The 27,090-nt window shown below is 39.6% G+C and overlaps 1 protein-coding gene across 2 annotated transcripts in view; it reads right to left on the bottom strand.

The window, feature by feature from the left end:
* PSMB2 (proteasome 20S subunit beta 2) overlaps positions 1-26,888 on the bottom strand; it is a 35,510-nt gene extending 8,622 nt beyond the window's left edge. The window contains exons 1-3 of one of the 2 annotated variants that reach the window (XM_036255196.1): positions 26,672-26,888; positions 22,526-22,648; positions 19,655-19,725 (exon numbers count right to left, since the gene is read on the bottom strand). In XM_036255196.1, the coding sequence (XP_036111089.1) occupies positions 19,655-19,725; positions 22,526-22,648; positions 26,672-26,762 (285 nt within the window). In that variant the 5' untranslated portion in view covers positions 26,763-26,888. Of the gene's footprint in view, positions 1-19,654; positions 19,726-22,525; positions 22,649-26,587 lie in introns of both variants that reach the window. The other variant, XM_036255197.1, reaches the window with a different exon arrangement.
* Between the last annotated feature and the right edge of the window lie 202 nt (positions 26,889-27,090).

Raw genomic sequence — 27,090 nt, 5'->3', positions numbered from 1 at the left:
AGGGAGAGAGAGTGAGAAACATCGACGTGAAGGGACACATCGAGTGGCTGCCACCCGCACAACCAACCAGGGCCGGGGACAAACTGCAACCGAAGTACGTGCCCTTAGCGGGAACCGAACCCGGGTCTCTCCGGACCGCAGGCCGACGCTCTAACCGCTGAGCCAAACTGGCCAGGGCACGTTGCATGTATTTAATACACATGTGGCTAATGCCTAGTATCACAAGAGGAAAATATAAAGAAAACCACTAAACAAATGTCAGAAAGTGATACGTCCTACTTTTGAGAACTGGTTCAGCCCTAGCCGGTTTCTCAATGGTTAGAGCATCGGCCCGAAGACCAGAGAGAACTGGTTCAAGTTTAAATCAATAACCAGCCTCTCTCTGAATGCACATATGTTGGTGCTTTTTGCTAGACTCCTGGGTCCTTCTCTTTCCACCTCCCTTTAGACACGGGCTGCTAAGTAAAAAAAATTTAGGATACAGGTCAGGCATTTAGAATTAAACAAAAACATAAACAAGTATCTCAGAAGAAACAGCTGGGCTACACTGCAGATTTAGACCTGAATTTGAAATGTGGCTCTATTACCAGATGTATGGCTTTAGAAAAGTTAGTCACTTAATCTAATCTCTCATTTTTAGTGTTTTCATTGAAAACATGGAATAATACCTATTACAAAAGGGCTGCAGTGAAGATTCAAAGAGATATGCATATAAATAAGCACAGTGCCTAAAACAGTAAAGGTTCAAAAACTGCAAAAATTACTACGAGAGAAACACAATCATCTATAGATGTTCACAGTACCAATGAAATAAACATAGCAAGTAGTCGGGAGAAGCCCATCTACTCCTGGCACTGAAATATAAGATAAATTCCTCATATATGTCTTCATAAAGGGATACAGAGAGATGTTTACAAAAAGTGCCTAGCACACTTCTTGACACATGGTAAAATACAGTAAATAATAATTTCCTCCTATCTCCTTCCCAGACTCTTTTCAGGGGCCCTAAGGTATTTATCGTCAAAAACATTCATAAGCATAACACTTACAGCGTATCTGTTTTACAGTCAATGTACTCTAACCTATCTTGAGATTGATATAGGAATGGAGACAGAGACATAGAGATTTTCTGGAAGCCTGAAAAAACAAAAACATCCTACATCCAGATTTGGATAGTAAATCACCATTTACTAAGTACCTTTGTGCTGTTTCTGCCCTTACAGATACATCCATCCTGAGTGCTAAGCCTCACTTTCTATCTACTTTTCCACTGGTCCCCTTCTTCCCCATGATCAGTATTATGTGAGAATTTATCAATTATTCTGAGGAAATTGGGAACACTAGTCAATCATGACTGAATTGCCAGAATTCTCTTTTATAATGTAATCCTTATTTTGTGCATGATATAATTTATTCTCTCCCTGTCTCCACTATTCAATTGTTTAGATAGCAAACCTAGGTAATAGAAAGTTATGGCCTGGCTGGTGTGGCTCAGTGGTTGAGTGTCAACCCATGCACCAAGAGGTCACTGGTTTGATTCCTGGTCAGTGCACACGCCCAGGTTGTAGGGCAAATGCCCAATGGGACAATCGATGTTCTCTCTCATCAATGTTTCTTTCTCTCTCTCCCTTTCCCTTCCTCTCTCTCTAAAAGTCAATAAAAAAAAGAAAGTTATGAGGTTCCCAAAAGGGAGAAACTCTGTCTTATATGTCTAGGTATCTTCCACAGCAAAGGCCAGGACTGAATATTATATATAATTGTGAACTAACCTAAATATCCAAATTACCAGTAAATAAATCCAAACATTTCGTTGAGACACTGTCTGTCCAAAGCAATGACTTACAGCGTAAATACCAATGTGCTTAAAGATGTATCTAACTGATATACTAAGAAAAATAATTTAAACAAACCATCCTGGGACTTCAAAATAAATTTTAGCTTCTAAAATAAGGTACTACTAAAATTTTGCCTCTTTTTACAAGTGGGGGGAAAAAAACCCTAGACAAATGTGGTATCTTTCCTCCCTTAAAAAAAAAACACATGACAGCCCTGGCCGATTTGGCTTAGCAGTTAGAGTGCCTGCCTGCAGTCCAGAGAGACCCGGGTTTGGTTCCCGCTAAGGGCATGTACCTCGGTTGTAGTTTGCCCCTGGCCCTAGTTGGGTTGTGCAGGGGGATGTGTCCCTTTCACATTGATGTTTCTCTCTCTCTCTCTCTCTTCCTCTCTCTCCCTCCCACTCCATCTGAACAAAAAATGGAAAAATGTCCTCGGGTGAGGATTAAAAACAAAAAACAAAAAAACACACGACAGCCGTGGCCGGTGTGGCCCAGCAGTTGGGAGCATTGGCCCCCAGACCAAAGAGTTGTGGGTACAATTCCATTCAAGGGTATGTACCTCAGATGCAGTTTCTTCCCGGCCCTGCGGGAGGCAACCAATCAGTATGTCTCTCTCACATGGATGTTTCTCTCCCTCCAGCCCCCACTCTATCTGAAGATAAATGGAAAAGTATCCTCGAGTGAGGATTTAAAAAAAACAAAAAATACATGACAGCCCTGGTCGGGTTGGCTCAGTAGGTATAGTGTCAACCCACAGAACAAAGAGTAGCAGGTTCGATTCCCAGACAAGGGTGCATACTTTGGTTGCAGGTTCGATTCTCAGCAGCCAATTGATGTGTCTTTCTTATATAGATGTTTCCCACCTACCCCCTTCTAGAAAAATCAATGAAAAAACATCCTTGAGTGAGGATGAAAAAAATAAATACATGATATAAACTTATTATTTTTCTTTTTAGTCCTCACCCGAGGACATTTTCTGAGGGAGAGAGAGAGAGAAACATCGACGTGAAAGGGACACATCGAGTGGTCGCCACCCACATGACCCAACCAGGGCCGGGACAAACTACAACCGAGGTACATGCCCTTAGCGGGAACCGAAACTGGGTCTCTCCGGACCACAGGCCGACGCTCTAACCGCTGAGCCAAACTGGCCAGGGCAATATAAACTTATTTTTAAAGTGGAGAGCTTTAAATCATTTTGAGATTTCCTCATCTACACAAAAGTTAAAAACAGGGTATTTCAGATAGTTGCCAAAAGGAAGAGATTGGGGGGGATGGGTGAAAAAGGTAAAGAGATTAAGTACAAATTGGTAGTTACAAGACAGTTACGAGGATATAAAGTACAGCTTCAGGAATATAGTCAATAATATTGTAATAACTATGTATGGTGCCAGGTGGGTACGGGAAATATCAGGGGGAACACTTTGTAAAGTATATGACTGTCTAACTACTACGCTGTACACCTGAAACTAATACAAAATAATACTGAAGGTAAACTGTAATTGAAAAATAAAATTAGCCCTGGCTGGTGTGACTCGGTTGGTTGGGCATCATCTCATGCACCAAAATGGCTGCTGGTTTGATTCCAGGTCAGGGTACATGCCCAGGTTGTGGGCTTGGTCCCCAGTGGGGGGCCATGTAGGAGGCAGCTGATCAATGTATCGCTCTCACATTAATTTTCTCTTTCTCTTTCTCTCCGCCCGTCTCTTCCTCTTTCTCTAAAAATCAATTTAAAAATTAGAAAAAAGAGAAAGAAAAAATAATTATATGCTAACAACTTAGAAGAAATAAATTCCTACAAACATACAATCTTCCAAGACTAAATCATAAAGAACCAGAAAATTAAACAGACTGCTATCTACTAACAAAATTTAATCAGTAATCTGTAAAAAATAAAAAACAAAACAAAAGAGTGCACATCATTCCAGGGTTTAAATAAATGAATGTAAAGTGTTCTTTGTAATGTCTGTTACATACTAATAATATAGATTAGTTATTACCACCACCATCATTTTTAGGATCTTACTATATTATTTAACAGATCTGGATAATAATAAGATTATGAAGATGTTTCACAGAGGATCGATAAAATTATCCACCTTTTCTTTTCTTTTTTTTTATCCTCACCCGAGGACACTTTTTCATTCTTTGTTCAGATAGAGCAGGAGGGAGAGAGAGAGAGAGAAACATCGATGTGAAGGGACACATCGAGTGGCTGCCACCCGCAGGACCAACCAGGGCCGGGGACAAACTGCAACCGAGGTACGTGCCCTTAGCGGGAACCGAACCCGGGTCTCTCCGGACCGCAGGCCGACGCTTTAACCGCTGAGCCAAACTGGCCAGGGCTATCCACCTTTTCTGTCTGCTAAAAAAATATGATTTAAGCTGAGGAAATTAGCCAATAAGCACATCTTTTATGTACTCTCTCTGGGATTAAAATGAACTTCCCAAGTACCTCTGAGCTCTGCATAACTGAGCTCAGTTCTACTTCGTACACTTGAGCTCCTCAGTTCCCTTGTACATTCAGGAATGGGAGGTGTACATGGCATACACATGCAAACTTTCCTTAAGTTAAATGGAACATTTCTCTCCCTCCAACTCTTGTGTATACAACTCCTTGCATATTTTCTCTCTCATGAAAAAGAAACACTGTAGTGGTTAAGAAGAGTGTGAAATTCCATAAATTTTACAGCTAAAGAAAACAGTTGTGATAAATACACTGAAACAAAATCAGTGATGAGAGTCTGGGCGGTGACAAGCAGCAGTGTGACATCTGGCGGAAGCCAAAGTCACAGCAAGGGGGAGAGAGGTGGGCGTGAGGAAGCATCCTGCAGAGCGTGGACACAGAAAAAGAGAGGAATTGACAGTCTTCCTTTGGAGCCTGGCCAGCCTTTGCCACCTCTAATTGAATAGGACGACATTGCTGAGAGGTGCCTTGGAGAACAGTGTAGTTTCTTTTGCAATGTGCTGCACCTTAGAACATTAAGAAGTATGTGAAGCATTCTTCCATTCCTGGAAGGTCAGTAATTCAGAAGGAGATGCAGCACCATCAATGGAACAAAGAAGTCTGCCTAGCAATGACAGTGTTTTAACAACCAACCGACATGGACACTAGGCTGGGGAAGGCAGGAGGGGGTTAGAAGCAGGAAGGAGGGGATCGATAAGTAAAAAGGGGGGACGTCTGTAATACTTTCAACAATATAATAATAATAATAATAAAATAGACTTCTAAATACACTAAACAAAGACTGGGCGTTGAAGGGAAGTGCCTGCTATTTCTTTTAGTGCAGCCAAGCTTCAAAGCTGCCTAAAATTCCATCTTTGCCATTGACAGTATTTCACAAGTGCAGTTTATAGAGTTAGGGGGGTATCTAAAAGCTCAATTAGTTTATCCAACATCTCTTTCACAAACGTGGGGACTCCATTCAAGGATAAGACAGTGACTTGCCCTAAACCACAGAGCTAATTAGTGTTAGAGTCAGGACCAGAATTCAGACTTCTTGATTCCAAGTCTTGTGTACTTTTCTAGGAAACCATGCTGCCTCCACAATATAGAATTAGTGTGAAAATATGATTCAATATGTAAACGTCAGTTTCACACTCAAATATTTGAGAATGTATTATTTTGCATATCAGCATCTATTGTTCTCTATTCCATGTATCATATCTTATATGACCAATAATCTTGTAAATTTTAAAAGGGCAGGTTAACACCAGACCATTATGACTCCTCTAAAGGGTCTAAAACTGTGTAAGATATATAGTAGTACATGCGATTATAAATAGACACCAACACCATAACTGCTTTGTCAATGGCCAAAATTTTCAACTTCATTAACAAATAAAATGGAATGAATTATTACTTTCTTATACTGGTGCTCTGAACTCTGAATCAAGAGCTTGTTTCCAATAACCGACAGAATTTACTAGCTATTTGCTTTAGATGGGTTTGGTGGTATAACTTGCAATGTTCACTATTTCAAACACAAAATATCTCAAAAATTTTAGCAACTTCCAATTGTCCTCATGATCTAATAAGTTCCTTTTCCAGCTCTAAAAGATTATGGTTCTCTGGATGGAGATGGGGCTGGGGAAGAGCTATCTATCCCTAATGCCTAAGCAATATAGAATAATTTAAACTTCTTTGACACAGTCTTTTTAAAGGAAATCCATCAATCTTTTTTTCCTAATAGCAACAGTGACTATGTATTAAGTATAAATGTACACAGTTTATAAAAGGCTTCGACCAAGTCCTGCAAGAGTTCCCTGAAACTACAACACAAGATAATTATGAAATGAATAGATGCCACAGTCAATTTAACTTTGCATTTGGAATGTGAATATATTGTAGATTCAGTAAATGTTATTTTGGCATTTACTCTGTGAGAAGCATTAGGCCAGGTGATAAAGATGGAGCCTGGATCTGGAAGGAGCTCACAAGGTAGACGGGTACAAAGAATTCCAGATGGAAGAAATGACATATGTAAGGCCAATTAACAGAGAGAAACATGAACTGTCTGGGTAATGGTGAATATGGGACATGTATACCTATTGAATTGGGTCATTTCAGCAGCAAACAGAGAGAAAATGTAATGAGAGGAACAGGAATGAATACTGAAGAAAATGAACTTCAGTCTATAATCCATAGAGGAGGCAGTGAAAACTATCCCCACCCTTCTGCTATTCCCAAGCCTTTTTCATGTCTTCCACAGCAAAGGCCAGGATTGAGTATTATATATAACACTGCAGAAGCAGTAGGGATAGAGGATAAGACATGGAATAGCGGATGTATTTAGAAGGCAGAATTGACAGGAATTACTAACTAGTATAATAGAGGATGAGGGAGAAAGAGTTGTTAAAAGGAATCTCAATAAGGGGAAAAGTGATAGAACAAATGAGAATACAAAGTTGAGGGTGATGTATGTTGTATGGGAAAGTATAGAGAAAGTTTCCCTGGAGAATGCTGAACTGAGTCTTTTTGTTTGTTAACCCCTCACCTGAGGATATTTTTTCCATTGATTCTTAGAGTGGAAGAGAGAGAGGGAGGTGGGGGGGGAGGGAGAGAGAAATACTGATGTGAGAGAGACACATGGGTTAGTTGCCTCCCACACATGCCCCAACCAGGGAAGATGATTGAACCTGTAACCCAGGTACATGCCCTTGACCAGGAATCAAACCCACAACCCTTCGGTCTGTGGGCTGATGCTCCAACCACTGAGCCAAATCAGCCAGGGTGCTGAACTGAGTGTTGGCAATTAAGAGGTAGCCATTTGGAAATGTGGAAGTACATTCAGGGAGAGTGATCAGCAACGTGGTGGAATAGACAAAGGCAGAGATATAAGACAGAAACACAACAGTCAGGGGAAGTCCAAGAGATTCAGTACGTAGAGGAGAATGAGTGAAAAAGGGGTGAGAGGTAGGTTTGGAGAGAAACCAGGTAAAGGAGTGAAAAAAGACAGTGCAGGGAGGCCAACCTCTGAGACTGTGAACTTGTAAGTTTAAGAGAACAGTTCTGAAGAGCTAAGAAGAAACTAGACTTTTTCTCCTTCATGATCACAAGCTGGGACCAGTTCTGTTATCTACCATTGTTGCTCAGAGGGATAAAAAGGAAGGACCTATGAAGTTGGAAGGTAAAAACAGTTTCCTATTAATTTTGTGACTGAAAAAAAAGTATGAGTTTAAGCTGACCAGAATTGGATTACTTTACTGAGCTTCACAATAAGGAAGTTAAATTAAACTAACGGCCTGACTTTTCTCTCTCTCTGGTTTCAGATACATTTATCTTTTGTAGCACTAAAAACCAAAGTGACCATGTTTATAAATTCTCACACTAAATTGAAAAAAAAGAGGAAGCAAATGCGTCTCAAACAAAGCAAACCTTTGATTTTCAGAAGCCCAAGACAAAATAAAAGAAACATTCCTCTGAACGTGAGACTGTCTAACCAAGGTTTCCCTTTTCTTCTCTCTGCCGTAGGTGTGTGTGACATACCTGTTTGATGTTGGCAGATGCAAAAATCCTAATATAAAAATGGTCTTCATTTTCCTTTAATAATGATTAGCTTATGTTCTAATGTTTTTGCTTAACATAAGGGCAAAAATTCTTATAATGGTTAAGTTCTTAAACTTAAGTTCAGGAATATTCATTCCTCCATTTTATGACCAACATTTTTTTTTTATCCTCACCTGAGAACATTTTCCCATTTTTTTGTTCAGATAGAGTGGGAGGGAAAGAGAAAGAGAGAGAAACATCGACATGAAAGGGACACATCCAGTGGTTGCCACCCACACAATCCAACCACGGCCAGGGACAAACTGCAATGAGGTACGCGCCCCTAGTAGGAACCGGACCCGGGTCTCTCTGGACCGCACAGGCTGACACTCTAATTGCTGAGCCAAACCAGCCAGGGCTACAACCAACATTTTAAACTTTAAAGTTAAAACACTCTTTAAATTATTTGAATAAACTATGGTTTTTAATGCCAGAAGTCGTAAGATAAGGCAGGTGTTTTTATGAAAAAAGCAATGAAGACCTGAGATCAAATGTACCTTTATCACTTTATATTTATGATACCTGAGATAGGCATTTGGCCTTGGGGCCTCAAGTGCCCCATCTGAATGTAAGGGATAGTGCTATCTGCCTGATAGCTGTGAGGAATGAAAAGTGCTCACTGTGTTCAAAGTTCCTGGAAGATGGCTCAATAAATGTCAACTGAATCTGAATTTTAGGAGCAAAATTAAATACATAAATATTGCGTATATTTTAATTTTTAGCAAAACTAGGTTTTAAAGTTTCCCTTCAATAATTCCAAAATTTCTGTAAAGTTTACTTCTCTAAAGCCATTACTAACTCCAAGTTTGAATGGTTCTCCTATTAAAGTTGTAATCTTATTGTAATTAGAAGTTTAGAAATTTAATGAGTTGAAATGCAACATGGCACAGATGCCTTATTATACCAACTAGTTAACACAGTATTTGTTTTCGACATTAATTTTACTTGCTAATCAAAAATACTGCTTTCTCCAAATAACATCAAAATAAAATTGCTGATTGTGCAATGGCAAAACCAACACCACCATGTCTGCAACATGGCCACTTGAATTTTTTTTTAAAAATGAGCTGCAGTTTCCAGGGAAAATTTAAGACTCCGTATACCTTTAAGTCAGTTCTCAAAAATCCAAGTGTGGAAGTTATGTTTTGTACACAAGGCATATATTAAGTTATACATCCCAAACATGCCAGTGAGTATCTATTAATGTTGAACATCAGAGCTGATACATCTCCATGAGTTAATAGATAAGTCTGCTGCCATGGCCAGGTGGCTCAGTTGGCTGAAACATCATCCTGTGCACCAAAAAGATTGCAGGTTCAATTCCCAGTCAAAACACATACCTAGGCTGCAGGTTCAGTTCCTGGTCAGGGCGCATACAGGAGGCAATTGATCTGTGTTTCTCTTTCTCCCTTCCTCTCTCTCTCAAATCAATAAAAACATATCCTCAGGTGAGGATAAAATAAATAAGTCTGCTGGAAAAAACTAACAGGACTATATATGACTGTATGTTTTCAGATGTCCATAGCAACTAGATAAAGAGTATTAAGGAAGTTCTGGGGGAGGACTATTTAGAAGCCCTTCTATTAGAACACAGTGCTCCCCATTAGCAGCCTAAGTTCAACACAAGTTACCCCTACCTCTTCAATGGACATGGAAGCTCCTCATTAATCAACCTGTTTCTTTCCTCAACTGCTCTACCAATGACCATATTAACCCCCTCTTGGCCAACAAGTTTCCAGAGAGACCCACTGCTTTTAGCATAAAACTTTTTCATTCAAGTTTTCATAACGTGGACTACAGTTCTAGTTTCAATCTCTTACCATTCCCCTAAAAACCTCAGCTGAATTTAACAAACTACTTTAGACTGTTGATTTTAGATATGTAGTAAAAACTATATAAAATATATTTATTTATATTTGTTATTCAATCAGTAGAGTCCTAATTTGTATACTGTACCCCACCAGTTAAAACAGATAAAAGATTAGGAGTAGAAGGCTCAAAGAACTAGTTGCCCTTGCCCCGAACATCATCAGAAAACCACTATGCCTAACCTATTCTCACACACCTCCTTGGTCTGCACTTCCAGTTTTCCCTTTCATTTCAGCTTTGTCTTAATGACAACTGGTTTTTCAAAATTCAGGCTAGGCTCTGCTCCCAGAGCACCCATCTATCTATATGGCTAGTGCAGACTTGTCACTCTGCAGTGCATTAGACTGTTTACTCCTCCATTTCCCCATCTGAAGGCACACACTGAGCTTTGTATCTCTGCTTCCTCAGACTTAAGGACAATGTAGGCTGTAGATTTGCTGAATGAATTGCAGCACCATTGAACTTCTCAGTTATAGGGAACAGCACACATTAGGAGGCATCAGAAATGGAAATGTAAAATTCTGGAGAGTTATTTCAATTTAGAAAGAATCACAGATTATTTTTATTTCCTCTCCCTTTCCCTTTTCTTTCCAATCTAGTAATCCTATTTGCTCTACTGTCTACACTCAAAAGTAATGGTAAATCTAAATTTATTTTTATTTAAAATGTTAACTTTCTTTTTTTTTTTTAATTTTTAAAAGTTTACTGAATTTATTGGAGTGACACTGGTTTAATAAAACCATATATGTTTCAAGTGTACAACGCAATAAAATATCATTTGCACATTGCATTGTGTGCTCACCACCCAATATCAAGTCTTTTTCCATCCCCATTTACCCCCCTTTGCCCACTTCCACCTCCTCCAACCCCCTTTCCTTCTAGTTATCACCATACTGTTGTCCATGTCTATGAGTCATCTATGTATACATTTTTGCTTAATCCCTTCACTTTTCACCCAGCGGCCCAAATCCCCCTCCCCTCTGACAGCTGTTAGTCTGTACTATGTATCTATGCTTCTGTTTCTATTTTGTTAAATTATTTTGTTGATTAGATTCCACATATAAATGAGATCACATGGTATCTTTCTCTGACTGGCTTATTTCACTTAGCATAATAATTTCCAGGTCCAGCCATGCTGTTGCAAAAGGTAAGATTTTCTTCTTCTTTACAGCTGAGTGGTATTCCATAAACTTATTTTTTTCATTTTTTTTTTTTTTATCTTCACCCGAAGACATTTTTGCATTTATCTTCAGATGGAGTGGGATGGAGAGAGGAAAGAAGAGAGAGAGAGAAACATCGATGTGCGAGAGATACATCGACTAGTTGCCACCCACACAATACCAACTGGGGCCAGGGACAAACTGCAACCAAGGTACATGCCCTTAGCAGGAACAGAACCCAGGCCTCTCTGGTCAGCAGGCCAATGCTGAGCCAAACTGGCCAGGGTTATTTTTTTCATTTTTAACTCTTTCAAATACTATGTTGTACTTTCCTTTCCTTTTACCCTTCCCTTTTATTTTCTTAAACTTTTAAAAATGAAATAACGCATATATATAAAAATGCATAAAATATACATGTACAGCTTAACAAGTAAGGTGAGTATGCATGTAACTACTTCCCAGGTCAAGAAATAGAACAGTCAACTCTTTCCCCATCCAAATACTTCCCATTGTCTTCCATTTAAGATAATTGTGTTTTGGGAAAGAATAAAGAAAACCTCACAGAGGTTTTGGGATCAGCCCCTGGATTCATACCAATAATAAAGGCAGATAAAGGGGCACCAAGATGCCAGGGTATATGTGTATCTGTATCTGTATCTGTATCTGTATCTGTGAGTGTGTGTGAGGGCATGCCCATACAGGTCAGGATACTGGTTAAAGCAATCTTAAAAGTAGACTGGCACTTCTAATGATGAACATTTAAAAAATAAAAGCAGCCCTGGCCGGTTTAGCTCAGTGGTTAGAGAGTCAGTCTGCAGACCAGAGAGTCCCTGGTTTGGTTTCCACTAAGGGCATGTACCTCGACTGCGGTGCATCCCCTGCCCTGGTTGAGGTCGTGTGGGTGGCAACTAGTCAATGTGTCCCTCTCACATTGATGTTTCTCTCTCTTTCTTCCTCCCTCTCTCCCTCCTGCTCTATCTGAAGATAAATGCAAAAATGTCCTTGGGTGAGGATAAAAAATAAATTAAATTAAATAAAAGCATGTTACCCTGGCTGAGTGGCTCAGCTAGTTAAAGCGTTGTCCTGCACACCAGAAGGGTGCAGGATGATTCCTGGTCAGGGCACATACCTAACCCAGTTGGGGCCTGTAGGGTAGGCAACCGATCGATGTTTCTCTCTCACATCGATGCTTCTCACTCTTTCTCTCCCTTCCTATTTCTAAAAATCAATAAAAGCATCTTCAGGTAAGGATTGAAAAAAATAAATAAAATAAAAGCATGTTTTTACTAAGCAGACACAGCACTCTGCTGCTCCTGGCTTAAACCAAACCCTGATAGGAAACCACATAATTTTCAAGGCATAGGTTTAAAAACTATACAAATTTAGACCAAATTACCTATATTGCTCCACTTCCACCTTAGGTAGAAAAGATGCTTTAAGTGAAAACTTGGCATTATGGAGTTGCACAATCCTAGCCACCCAATAGCCTCATTCCATTCAACCAGAACAGGGGTTCTCTCTGCTCACAGCAGGCATCCAACAGGGTAGCACATATATGCTCTTTGAGTGAGAAAGCAACACCTTCTCACATACAACCCCCTGGAGAGAGATGGAGAAGGGGAGGGGGAGGACTTTACACCTGCAAACTCCTAACTCTGTCAGCACTAGGGCTGGGAAAAACAGCACATATTTTTTAAAAAGAAGAAAATTAAAGGTGTCCTAGTAAAGCCAATAACTTTCAAAGAAGAATCTTCTTAAGCCATTTTTTCTTAGGAGACTAGTAAGTATAATGACTCAACATTTAAGTCTCTGTCTTGCTAATGGACTTAGTCAAGCTCTAATGACAGCATAAAGCAAACTTCTTAAAAGGGCAGCTGTCAGAATTGTTATTCTTCTTGGTAGAAAAACACTATAAGCACAAAGTATTGTCATATTAATTAATGCATTTCAATTTCAAGGCACATCTGTCCTTGGGCCTTTGGATAATCAAAATGACCACTAAAAATAGAACAGCATCTCCAATGGGGCAGACATGACCCGCCCTTAATCCTAAGAGACTCCTGTGAGATGTGACCTGGAATGCACATGTGTTTTGCAGCACCACTGAATATCCACTTAAATGTAGCCGTATGTTTTCAGTTTTTACTTTATGCCCTATTAGGGCTAGGAGACAAAAGCAATTAACAGACATAGAACTTTTGGCCCATTATGAAAATACAGTTAGCTGACTAGCTAACCGCGATCTCGTGGGAAAGAAAATTGCTCTCCAGAACTAAAAGAACTGCTGCTTATACTAAATTACATGAGTTTTATGATGAACATCTTGATTCTCTCTTTTCAATTTCCCCATCACCAAAAGTAAGGAAGCTCTGTCTGTCAAGATGCCCAGGCTGTGTGGCAACAGCGTCAAAGGCTGCCATTTGCTCCAAGGCACTGCCATCTGCGGCAACACAACATTTTGTCTCTGGAAAATAAACACATCTGCCTTTGCCAGTGTCCTCCCACTGTGCCGCCCATCTGGAGCAGGTGAGCTGGAAGGCAAGCCTGGGCATGGGTGAGATAGGGGCAAGCAGGGGAGATAAGGCCCCAAGGGAGATGGCACATGGAGGAAGAAGGCAGTGGTGTGTCATGTCACATCCTGCTAACCACATTTGCCAAACAGCATGTGAAATTACCCTTGTTAGTGATATTTTAATCACATGTAACAAATGGTTGGTCGTGTTTGGGGGACAAGACCTAAAAAGTCAAGGTTTCACTTGGGCCATCTGTTAATAAGGTCACATGACCTCACTAATACCAATATAAACAGATGATATCTTTGTGCCAGTCACCAAAGGCAAGAGGACAATAACTCTAGTGGTCAGAATGGAAGGTTCAAAGCAACAGGATTCTTCTAGGACAGGAGCACACTATTAACTAGACCAAACACATTCAAATTCAGGCCAGAGTCCTGGGACAAGTCATGGTTACTTCTGGAAATGACTTATACCTAAAATTCTTTCCTACGTATTCTTTCCCTTTCACTGAAAAAACAAATTCAAGTCTGATTATGGTCTTGACAGCAGATCTTTAAACCATACTGTTTGGAGGGGCAGAAGAAACCATAAAATTATTCAATCAAATTCTTTTTTTCCCCCAAGGTTTTACACTAGCTTGCAGAAGAACTAGTGCTAACCTCCTAGAGCAGGGCTCTTTCAATTGTACCACTACTTTTTAACCTCTGGTGGGAAGGGGACAGTGAAGCCTCTTTTTCAAATAAAATCATAAATGGAATCCCAATATATAAAATAGATAAAAGCTGAGTTGATCTATATGAAGCAGAATTAAAGTTTTGCCACACGGTCTTCCTTGGTGAGTTTCCTGAGGCAGCTTCATGGAATACAGTTTGAAAACCACTATACCAGGCTGGATATATTTTTCCAACCTATTATTTCTATTGTTTATTTGCTAAGCATTTACAAGTATAGCCTTGTAAAAAGACAAATTACTAAAGGCTAACCAAGGACTTCCAAAAAGTGCTATGAAAATACTTAGGCTAGTAAGTAGCAGTAGTAAAGCCTTGAAGATTACACACCATGGAGGCCAGCACTCTGCTTTAAGCCAGCAATATTCAACTGGTGTGCAGCAAGAATTTGGGGGGGGGGGGATACGTGCCCCTAGCGGAAACCGAACCCGGGACTCTCTGGTCCGCAGGTCAGCGCTCCAACTGCTGAGCCAAACTGGCCAGGGCTGCAGCAAAAATTTTAAAACATGCAATGCCTATTTAGTCAGAGGCACTGACCTCTTTTCCCCTAGACTGTCAAATAAAAAAATGGTAACAGCCAACACAATAGCTGTCCTGTCTGAATGAATCAAAATTATACCTATTGACATTCCCCAAGGATATCAGATTCTATTGGGTGATATCTCTGTCTCCACATATGTAAAAGAGAGAACATAGTAGATAATAGCAGATAAGCCCTGTTGCTTATCACCTTCCCTTTTACAGCCCAATTATCAAAACATAAGGAGAATTTAAATAAGCCTCGTGAACTATACCTGTAAGTCATCACAAAATTCTCAAAATAATCCTGTAAAAATCCAAATAGCATTTCCTAAATGATGAAATCACTTACTAAATATGTACTATTTTCCAGGGAGGTATCATTCACTCATTCCAAATATATTTTATTAAACCAATGGTTAATTCTCAGTTCTCATAATTTGCCACATATGATCACTCCTTCCTCCTTAACAGTAACAGCTGCAAAAAGTAAGGCTCAGCAAACATAATTATTGAAGATCATACAAATAGTGCATATCAGAGAAGAGATTAGAACTCTGGCATATTTGCCTCTAAAACTCATGCTCAAAAAAGCCTCATAAATATTTTAAATTGGGGAGTCAAACCCACAGCAAAAGCCTCATAAGCCTTTTTTCTGCTCTCTAGGGTCTAACCAGGAGCAGACCAACAAAAATGTACACAAGCATTTAAATAAAAACTAAACTGGCCCTGGCCAGTTTGGCTCAGCGGTTGAGTGTTGGCCTGCGGACCAGAGAGTCCCGGGTTCGGTTCCCGCTAGGGGCATGTACCACACACAAAAAAACTAAACTGGAGGCTTTTAATTTTTTCTCTCTCAATCTGTGTTTTTTTCATCTCTTCTTGCTGATCTCAGATATTTAATTCTTACATGGAGAAGTAATATCCATTCATTAAAAACACATTTATAAAATTCCCTTCCAGTGTATGAATGTGCAATAATATTATCAGTGGTATATTTGGACCTGTTCTGGTTTTATTGATTTTTTTTAAGAGAGAAAGGAAGGTAGAGAGAGAAACATCAATGTGAGAGAAACATTGATTGGCTGCCTACTAGAACGCTCCCTACTGGGGATTGAGCTTACAATACAGGAATGTGCCCTGCCCAGAAATCAAACCGATGACCCTTTGGTGCACAGGACAATGCTCATCCAACTAACTGGATTGCATTTATTCAGCAAATTTATTGAACAACTATAATGGGTACATATGTATACCTTACCAACATAATCTTATGTGGAAAGGTTGGCATTTTAGAACTAAACATTTCATACTTTCTCAAATGCACAAATATACTTGTACACTAGTTCAGTAATTAATACAGAAGTATAAAAAAGAGTGTGGTATTCGAAGTTAGAATCTCGGCCTTTTATGGGTTGTGTGTGTGCCTTTGGTATACTTGAAAACATTAGAGAAATATTTAACTTCTATATTATCCAGGCTTAGTATCCTTGTAAGTAAAATGGTAATAACACTCATTTTACGGTGTCATAATAAGCATTAAATAAGATCACAAATACAACTATCTAGAATAGCACTGTCCAAAAGAATGACAATAAAAATGTTCTCTATCTTCAATGTCTAATATAGTAGCCATTTGCCACATGTGGCTATTGAGCACTTGAAAGTGGCTAATGTAACAGAAAAACCAAACTTTTAAAAAATATATGTTTTCATTGATTTTTTTTTTGAGAGAGAGAGATAGAAACATCAAGTGAGAGAAAAACATCAATCGGCTGCCTCCTGCACACCCCCTGCTGGTGATCCAGCCCACAACACAGGTACATGCCCTGTCTGGGAATCGAACCAGGACCTCTCAGGCCATGGGACAACACTCAATCCACTAAAGCCATACCTACCAGGTACAAAATTTTTTACAGAAACAAAAGTTTACTTCTCATTCAAAGTCCAGGAGACCCTCACCCATGAACTAAATTATAAATTATAAATTTTATTTAACTTTAACCACATATGATTAGTGGCTACCATACTAGACTGTGTCAATCTAGAACAAAGCCTAGTACATAACAGATTATCAATGTCGGTTTATTTCTATTTCCCCTATCAATATCAGTAATTTTTTATATCCCCCCTCTTTACTAGCAGATCAAATTCAACTAAAAAAGCACAACAAAGAATCTCCTATAGGAAGCTAACTTATATTTAGTTATTAAATTGCTTCTTCACCCAAATAGCAATAGCAGCATAAAAACAAGTGATTTGTTAATTAGTTGTATATGCTATGCTAACAGCTTCGCATAATTACCTCATTTAATCTTTATAATAATTCTATGATGTAGGTGCTATTATTTTATAAGTAGGAAAATTAAGCTTAGAATTATTGGTCCAAATAACACAGCTAGCGAGTCAGTGAGCAAAGATTTAAACCCAGACAGCCTAATTCCAGAGACTGTACTTAACCACCACACTAACCTGCCTTCATCTTAAAGAACCAGTTTACAGCCCAGCTGGTGTGACTCAGTGATTGAGCATCGGCCCATGTACCAAGAGGTCACCGGTTCAATTCCTAGTCAGGGTACATGCCCAGGTTGTGGGCCCAGTCCCCAGTGGAGGGCATGCAGGAGGCAGCCAATCGATGTTCTCTCTCATTGATGTTTCTATCTCCTTCTCCCTCTTCCCTTCTCTCTCTAATATCAATTAAAAAAATCCCATTAAAAACAAAAAAAGAACCAGTTTACACAGGAATATGTTCTCTACAATAAATAAATGTCCTCCCAACCAAATACCACACACACACACACACACACACACACACACACACACACACACAGCTAACTGGAAATCTAACCATTTCAGCTCTAGAAACAGTTACCCATGCTAACCCAAAATAAATCTCATGTCCTAACTGGTGTGACAGTGTAAATGTACCAAATGTAGTGACTTTGCACTAATCAGGAAGACTGAAAAACTATTGTCACCTTACTCCCCAGAATAAAATGACTAAAATGTAAATTCATATTTTAGAACACATAACCTATTTTGATAAAAGAGTGAGGAAGCAGGGATTGGAGCTAGAAACACAAGGCAGAAGTAGTCAATATTTACTAGAGCCCCATGTCACTGTCCATACGGAATATTTATTTGTTAAGACAGCAAACATTTTTGCTAGGCGATTAACTGGATTCATTCTATCTACATGAAGCATATCACCACTCTTATCCTAATTCTAAAAGGAGCTGAATTCACTTAATGTGCAGCATTTATGAAAAGATATTTATTGTGCCCAAAGCTGGAATTCTTACTCCAATACTGTCTGACAAGTCAGAGAAGTATTTTACACAGCCACAGCATACTCTTTACTGAATTCTACAGAAACTTCTGGGTAGTAAGAAAGGTCAAAGCTGACCTATTTTTCTCTCTCATGAAGGACTGAATTAAGAAAAGGCCAATGACCTTTTACCCAGATAAAATAAAGTATGTAAAATTGTCTCCTCTTCCCAATCCACCCTGTCTCTGGCTTCTCTTCAAACTTCATAATCCTTCATATTGCACAATCCCCTTGATCAAAGCTAGCACTGAGAATAAGAGATTCTATTTACTGAGAAGTTCTCAACCCAGTATTATCAGGCACTAGAAAATCAACTGCTTTAAAGATCAGTAATAACTTTAAAAAAATAAAACACAACTATACTTGTTTAGATTTCTGTCATAACTCAGCTTAAGCAAGTGCAGTTGATGGTAACATCATAGTAAAAAAACATGAACAGCACTGATGTTCTAGAAACACTACTGAAAAACCAAGGAGCTAATGTAAGACAGAGCAGTCAAGTAATTATGGCACCATTAGTGCAGCTTTGCCTACCGTGCTATGTAACCTCGAGGTAGTCCCTTTGCCACTTTATGCCTTTCATTCCATATCAGTGATAGAGAATTAGCCACTCTATCTCAGTGGACTAGTGAGTAGATTAATTAAGCAAAATGCTTTGGGTAAAAGTCATATGAATGTTAAATATTATGATTTACAAGCATTAGTTTCCCTAGCACTCCTTTGGGGTTAGGAAGTTTATCTCAATTTCATAGATGAGTAAATAGGCACAGGGGGTAAGGTCACATGGTAAGGCTCCATTTACTTAGTCCCTGTGGGAAGGGAATAATGCACACCTTTAGCAATCATATGAACTTTCTTGGCACATCTGCACAATCTGTAATGCACTCAATCCCTAACTTAATGTTGCAGCTTTTAACATGCTATTGATGGAACAAAGACAGTTTATAAAATAACAAGGCCAGAATAAGTGAGGAGTAACAATTCCATGTGCTCTGGCAAGAACAGTAATAAAAAGACATAGATAATCTCAAGATGAAATTTTCAAGATTTCACCTCCACTAACATGTGGGGATCTTCAACCACAGGAATTAAGAAACATGGTTTGCGCCCTGGCCGGTTTGGCTCATCGGTTAGAGCGTCCGCCTGCGGTCCGAAGAGACCCGGTTCGGTTCCCGCTAAGGGCATGTACCTCGGTTGCAGTTTGTCCCCGGCCCTGGTTGGTCGTGCGGGTGGCAGCCACTCGATGTGTCCCTTTCACATCGATGTTTCCCTCTCTCTCTCTCTCTCTCTCTCCCTCCCACTCTATCTGTACAAAAAATGGAAAAATGTCCTCGGGTGAGGATAAAAAAAAAAAAAAAAGAAACATGGTTTGCTATAAATCACATTTTGAAATAATTTTAAAAGGCTATCACAGGCCTTCATGTTGGTGTGTCCCATCCAAATTCTCTGGGCTATATTTGCCCTCTGGGCTTTAATTGGCAACCATGCATAAAGAGAAAACAAATCCAAAGAGACTAAATAATGAACAAGAAGCAAAGGAAAAGGCTCAGGAAGGCCAAAAAATGGCAAAAATACCGCTCATGTGTAATGGAATATAAAAGAAGCACAGAAGATTTTTCTGCTTTTATCCAAGGCTCCTGCTGTGTTGCTTACCCGACTCCGAAGACAGTCAGCCAGGTTTCGGCGTGTGAAATTAGCTGCTGCGGTGGGAGACAATTCATAACCTGATACAAGAGATAAACAGTACTATTTAAAATAAAGCAAAAGGAATAACAGTACCTCAAATCATTCCACTATTCCTATTCTTACAGTCTACCACCTTTTGTAAACTCAAGAGTACAGGGTGTCCCAAAAGAAATGTATACACAACTTTGAATAATTATAAAACTAGTGTTTATTAAAATATATTTCATTTTCAGCCCTGGCCGGTTTGGCTCAGCGGTTAGAGTGTCGGCCTGTGGACCAGAGAGTCCCGGGTTCAGTTCCTGCTAAGGGCACATACCTTGGTTGTGGTTCGGCCCCGGCCCCAGTTGGGGTTGTGCTAGTGGCAACCAGTCGATGTGTCTCTCTCACATAGATGTTTCTCTCTCTCCTCCTCCCTCTCTCCCTCCCGCTCTAGCCGAAGATAAATGCAAAAGTGTCCTTGGGTGAGGATAAAAAAATTAAATAAAATATATTTCATTTTCAAAATGTAGTAAAATCTACAGATAACCTGTATACATTTTTTGGGGGATACTCTGTATATTAGCTACACTAATGGTACCATAGTTACTTGACTGTTCTGCCTTACATCAGCTCCTTGATTTTTCTGTATATAAAGTACATAGAACAAGGAGTACAATCTTACTTCTTGTCCCTTTCCCCATCTAACAGTTGTGAAATAGCTGGTTAGTACTGACAGTAATTCCTGGCCATAAGACAGAACCAATAACAAAAATAAATAAATTACGTAATTAAAAAATAATAATAACTAAAAAAACAAAAAGCAAAACAAAGACAGAACCAAGATGAGATTTAACTATTCTATAGTGAGATCAAATTAACAGCCTTGTTTAAACTAGTTATTCATCAAGAGACTGCGGTTTTCCCTGTAGAAGAAAAAAAGTACAAATACATAGGTATTGAAAAAAAATTAAAAAGAGGTCTTGAGATGTCAATTTTTTTTATTTTTTAGATCCTCACCCGAGGATATTTTTCTTTTTGTCTTCAGATAGAGTGAGAGGGAGAGAGAGAAACATTGATGTGAGACAGACACATCAACTGGCTGCCTCCCGCATGACCCCAACCAGGGCTGGGGATGAACCGCAACCGAGGTACATGCCCTTGATTGAAATCAAACCCATGACTCATTGGTCTGAGGGCCCACACTCTAGCTGTTGAGCCATACCAGCCAGGGCAAGATGCCAATGTTTCAGCTTATTTTTTTAATCCTCACCCAAGGATTTTTTTTTTTTTAAATCAGTAAGAGTGAAAGAGAGAGAGGGAGAGAGAAAGAAACATCAATGTGAAAGAGACACATCAACTGGTCTCTTCCCACGCCACCCCGACCAGGGCCAGGAACTAAACCTCGACCATGGCTCGTGTCCCCGACCAGAACTGAACAGTGACTCTTTGGTCTGCAGGCCAACGCTCTAACCACTGAGCAACCCGACCAGGGCTTTTTAGTTTATTTTTAAAAGATACTGGGAAAAGGGAGGCTAGCAGTTAGAAGAGCCTCAGAGTTATACTTGTAAGACTTTCTTCTATAAAAAAAAAAACTTTATTAAGAAGTATAACATAGCCCTGGCCCGTGTGCTCAGTGGTTAGAGTGTCAGTCTGTGCACTGAAGGGTCTCGGGTTCGATTTCCAGTCAAGGGCATGTACCTGGATTGCAGGTTCAATCCCCAGACCCAGTTGGGAGGCAACCAACTGATGTGTTTCTCTCTCTCCTTCCCTCCCTTCCCTATCTAAATATCAATGGAAAAATATCATTGGGTAAAGATTTACATATATATATATATAAATTGAATGCATAATGCTAAATTGGCTGCCTAAAAAAACTGTATGAATGGATATCTACTCATACAATTATATTGAAATTAAGTTCTTTCACAGCTCCACATTATACCAGTGCTGTGTATAACAGTGTTATTAAACTGTTAAAGTAACTGGTCCTGGCCGTTTGGCTCAGCAGTTAGAGCTTCGGCCTGCAGTCCCAGGTTTGGTTCCCGCTAAGGGCGCGTATCTCAGTTGCAGTTTGTCCCCGGACCTGGTTGGTCATGCGGGTGGCAGCCATTTGATGTGTCCCTTTCATGTCGATGTCTCTCTCTCTCTCTCTCTCTCTCTCTCTCTCTCTCTCTCTCTCTCTGCGGGTGGCAGCCATTTGATGTGTCCCTTTCATGTCGATGTCTCTCTCTCTCTCTCTCTCTCTCTCTTTTCTTCTCTCTCCCTCCCACTCTATCTGAACAAAAAATGAAAAAATGTCCTCAGGTGAAGATAAAAAAATAATAAAATAAAATAAACTATTAAAGTAATTGAAAATAAGGTTCCTTCTGCTAAAGCATTACTATAAATGTTCCTGGATCAGAGAACTAGTGGCTAATATTATTTGATGGGGGGGCTTTCCCAGGGGATAAGAATTCGTTAGCCCCAGAGAGAACTCACAAAACATCTCACAAAAAACTTAACTATCTTCCTAGACAAGAAACTACTGGAGAGGCAAGGCAGAACTCTTTTATGACATAGTAAATCTCCCACAATTACACAGAGCTTTAAGTTTACAAAGCATTTTCATACATACTATTAATATTACAATTCCATTTTAGAGATAAGAAAATAATTATAATGGTTCTCTTTTCTGAGTTTTTATAGAAAATCTTTAGAATCAGTAGAAGGGGTCTAAGTAAGGTTACAAAAATAGGAAGACTCAAATAAAAATATGACCATACTGGTCTGCTAATGTGTAAAACTGCCAGTAGAGAATATTCTTTTTCAGTTCAGAGTTAAAAACAAACCAACCAAAGCTACATTCTAAGCACTACCCACCATTTCGCATCTTATAAAGTTGCACATTTTTCTGGATATATTCTGCAAACTGTACAGTGTCTCCAGCCTCTCCAACACATAGGAGTAAGATTTTTTCACTCATCTTAAACATCTTGTCATGATCTGCTCAAAGAAAAACACAGTATTAGAAATTACCTTATCAGAAATTTGCTATAATATAGCAATATATAAACATTTATCAATTACTACACTGAATAATTTGACTAATCATTGGGCAACTGTATTAATTACTCTTTCTCTCTCCATGCTACAACCAATAGCATATTTTATTAATATCAATTTCAGTTGGAGACTATATATGAAAGCTGACAATTGAAAATACAGTTAAAAACATTTAACGACATTTGAAATGCAAAGAACAGAATCAATCAAAGAAACTGGAGGAACTGAGCCAAGGGCCATTATCTTTAGGCTCATGATCACAAAGCCCTGAAATGTCTCTACAAATACAAATGTTAATTATATTTATACACATAAAAAAGCATATATGAAAAGTACTGGTGCTACAATTAAAATTAAGAAGCCATCTCAAGAAAAAACAAACTGAGAATAAAAATCACCTTAAAAAGTAAACCATCTCTATTTCCAAAGCAAAGAGAAAATTAAAAGGATTGCCAAAGCAAAAATTCTAACAAATATTGCAACACTAATCTATTTAAAAACACCTCAAAAAATCCCAATACTCTAATTTTATCTAGCTGAACCAGACTTATTCAGATTAGATAGATAAATAAATATTCAGATAGCAATTAGTGCCTAAGGAAGAAAACTCTATATTCAGTCTGCAGCCTCAAAAAAATCGTAAATCTCCCTATCTTACTCTCACTTTCACTTTTCAAATAGTGCTGAATAATCTTCCCTGGGAGACATGTTTCCTATCTGAAATCTTCAGGAAAGTAAAAATCCCTTAATAGGATTTAAAGAACAAAATGCTACAAATATTTTACTACAAGTGTTTGAGAGTTGTGGATACCAGTAATACGGCTTAGACTTTGCAAACACACACACACACTCTGCTTATAGATAGTATCAAATTGCCTTGAAACTCCTAAACAAATACATTTTTACTTGTTATACAGACTACAGGAGATTTAAAGACTGTTTGTTAGTTTTGCCCTGGCTGGTTTGGCTCAGTGTTTGGAGCCTCAGCCTACAGACCAGAGAGGCCCAGGTTTGGTTCCCGCTAGGGGCACGTACAAAAAAAAAAAAACAACAAAAAAAACGACTTACAGCTGTATTATCTACCCCAAGAAAAGGACCAGAAGTATTAGATGCCACTGGCATCTAAGTTCTTGCCAGTTGCAAAGTATGGGCAATTTTTATTTCCTTCTTCTTGCTCATCAGCTTATTTCCTAAAATGTCTATACTTAACATGCGTCATTTTAGTAAGAAAATATTACTTAATAAGTTTGCATATTTTCATAATAAGAAAAAAAAGCTGTTCTTATTTTTGGGGAGGAAGCTTGTTTACAAAGCATTTATGTTACATTTAGAAGAAATGCTAAAATTCTAGGCTGAAATGCTAAAGCTGTTCAACTCTGAATTGAACTTAATACAAGGCCAAAAGTGTTTTTTAAACATCTATTGCATGGCCAGTGAGTAGTGAAGGAGGATATAAAAACAAAAGTGACAGATGCTAACAGCTCCCTGAGTTGTGCAGGAAACAGCCTATGCAGTTCCAGGGAATTTCTGATCCTTAAAGAACTTGTAAGATCCACATACATGAAACAAATGGACCTCTCGGTGCATGGGATGATGCTCAACCAATTGAGCCACACCAGCCTGGGCTATGTCCTTGTTTTCTTTTTTTTTTTAATCCTCACCCGAGGACATTTTTTCCCATTTTTTGCACAGATAGAGTGGGAGGGAGAGAGAGGAAGAGAGAGAGAGAGAAACATCGACGTGAAAGGGACACATCGAGTGGCTGCCACCCGCACGACCAACCAGGGCCGGGGACAAACTGCAACCAAGGTACATGCCCTTAGCAGGAACCGAACCCGGGTCTCTCCGGACCGCAGGCCGATGCTCTAACTGCTGAGCCAAACCGGCCAGGGCTGTCCTTGTTTTCTTCACATCTTAGACGACTCTATGGATTGTATCTAACACATTGCATCCCCTATAACACCTAGAAACACTGTGTATATAACTTGGATCAAAGCACATTCTACTTTTCTCCCATCCAAGTACTAACCAGGCCTGACCCTGCTTACCTTCCATGATCAGACGAGATCGGGCATGTTCAGGGTGGTATGGTCGTAGACACATTATACTTTTCAAAGTGATTTAACATACATTGTGATGAAAAAGAAACCTGTTAAGGTACTGGCTTAGTCATTGCTCTACTTAGACACTACTTTATGCTGAAATCACTTGCACGTCAAAGGTTTTAGTAGTCAAAATAATGGACAGATTTACTCTCAAAACAAATTTACTCCTTTGGGAAGCATGGTTTACAAATAGAACATCTACAAACTAATTATGCAACTTCATATAGTAGTTTGACTTGAGGAACAATCCGTACCAGAGATGTTTAACAAACCACTTTCAGGTCTCTCATTCTGCAGAAAGAACAAAAATCAAGCAGAGTGCCTCAGAGTTCTTTCCATCTCCCCAAGTAATGACAACCTGACAATCAGATGCCTGTCACTTAAAAAAGCAGTGGAGGACACTTTTTTCCCTTTATTCACATACCACAGAAAACCCCAGATTTACTAATCTTTCTTTCATTAACCCAAGATGAACTATTATCTGCCCTCAAAGCTTTCCCTAATCTCTACAACTGGAAAGAATCTCTTCTTCCTCTGGATTACCTAAAAACAATCTCTTCTATCTCTGTACTACTTCAGAAATTTGTACTTTTCTTATGCAGCATACTTTTCTAGCTTGTGCTATAATTATTTGTACACATATCTGAGTCCCTTGTTAAACTATAACTTCTTTTAAAGGCCACATATATCTTCTTTGCATCCCTTTAGTACCTAGCACTGGAAAGGGCACATAGAATGCCCAACATCTATTTGTCAATAATAAATCACCTGAGCCAAAGCATGTCTATGGTCAATCATGAATACACACTCTTAGATTTCTCAGATCATCAACCAAAAATCTTTAATTATTTATTGAGTACAGACTATGGGGAAACGGTATGTATAACAGTTATGTACAAAAGATTTGGAGTCAAACTGCATAGGTTCGAACCTGGGTTCTGCCACTAGTGGTCTTAGTCAAATTTTTGAACCTCTCTGCCTCAAAACTAACATCTATAAAGTGATGATATAATAGGGCTTATCTCAAAAGGTTAAATGGAATTAATGAAAATCGCTTAAAACAGCACTTGATATATAAGTACTTATTGTTATTACTAAGTATTTGTCACTGTGCTAAGCATTTGCACAAAACTTTTTCACTCAAGTCTCCCAACAAGTTTGTCATTTAACAGATTTTTTTTTTTTTTTTTTTGGAGAACTTTTATCAGCTTATGTCGGCGAAACTAACAATTGCCGGGAAGCAAGATCTCAAATGCTCCCCGATTTAACAGACGATGAAATCAGGGCACTGCGTTACAATTTATACAGAGTCATAAAGTCAGGGCTCTAGTCTCTGAACTCTACCAACTACTTAAATATAAGAAAAACGCAATAGCCAGTGTCCTGGAAAACGGGAAAAGGAGGATCTGAGCTGAGACACAGGCAGCCCAAGAGAAATGCCAAGTTTCTGGTCCCACAGTCTCACTCGTCTCAGGATCCCACCTTATGGTCGCAGCAAACTAACCTCATTAGTAGCGACATCAGGAAAGTCGTCAGAGATTCTGGGTCTAGTGAGCCTGGGGCTCGGCAAGTGCTTAAACACTTAAAAACTAATTCCTTTAGGCAACTCTCGCCTAGAACGCTTTTAGCGAAGACCAGACCCAGTAGAGCACTGACCTGGGAGGCCTGGGAGGAGCGAGTGTTAAGCTCGTGTAAGCTTGTCGGCCAGTCTCCCAATGCTAACAAATGAGCAAGTGCACATCAGGACAGGCTGGGTTCCAACTCCCGGACCTACCTGGTATTCACCCAACGCCCCGCGAACTTCCTCCCGGATGCCCCTCCACCTAGGCCCGGCCGGGCCTCTCCTGCCTCCTCTTACCGTCCTTCATCTGGACAATATTGCTAGCGGCCACTCGGTCGGAGGCGACAAGGACATAGTCAGGGCCCTGTATGCCGATAAGATACTCCATGGTGGCGGGAGGCCGATGACTGCAGGTTCGACAGGGCGCAGGATTCGCTGGCTTCTCTGCGGGTGAGACAGCACCACGGGCCGCAGTTTCACTCTACGCAGGCCGCGCGACTGCCCCGGCCACCGGCGCTCTCGGATGACGCACAACTGTCGCGAGAGCTTGGACAGTGGGCGTGGCATCTGTGTTGACCTTTGTAGTGGAGGGCATTGCAATGCTCACTGTATGGGCCACTTGCGTTATGTAGTGCCCGGTTTCTTTATTTATAAACTGAGAGATTAAAAGTCGCTTGAAGCCTTGCCCGGTTGGCTCAGCGGTTGGAGCGTTGGCC

Source organism: Molossus molossus, unplaced genomic scaffold, assembly GCF_014108415.1.
Source record: "Molossus molossus isolate mMolMol1 unplaced genomic scaffold, mMolMol1.p scaffold_m16_p_12, whole genome shotgun sequence".
Taxonomy (NCBI): Eukaryota; Metazoa; Chordata; class Mammalia; order Chiroptera; family Molossidae; genus Molossus; species Molossus molossus.
Note: the sequence above shows the minus strand (reverse complement) of the source record. Positions and strands in the feature narration are given on the sequence as shown.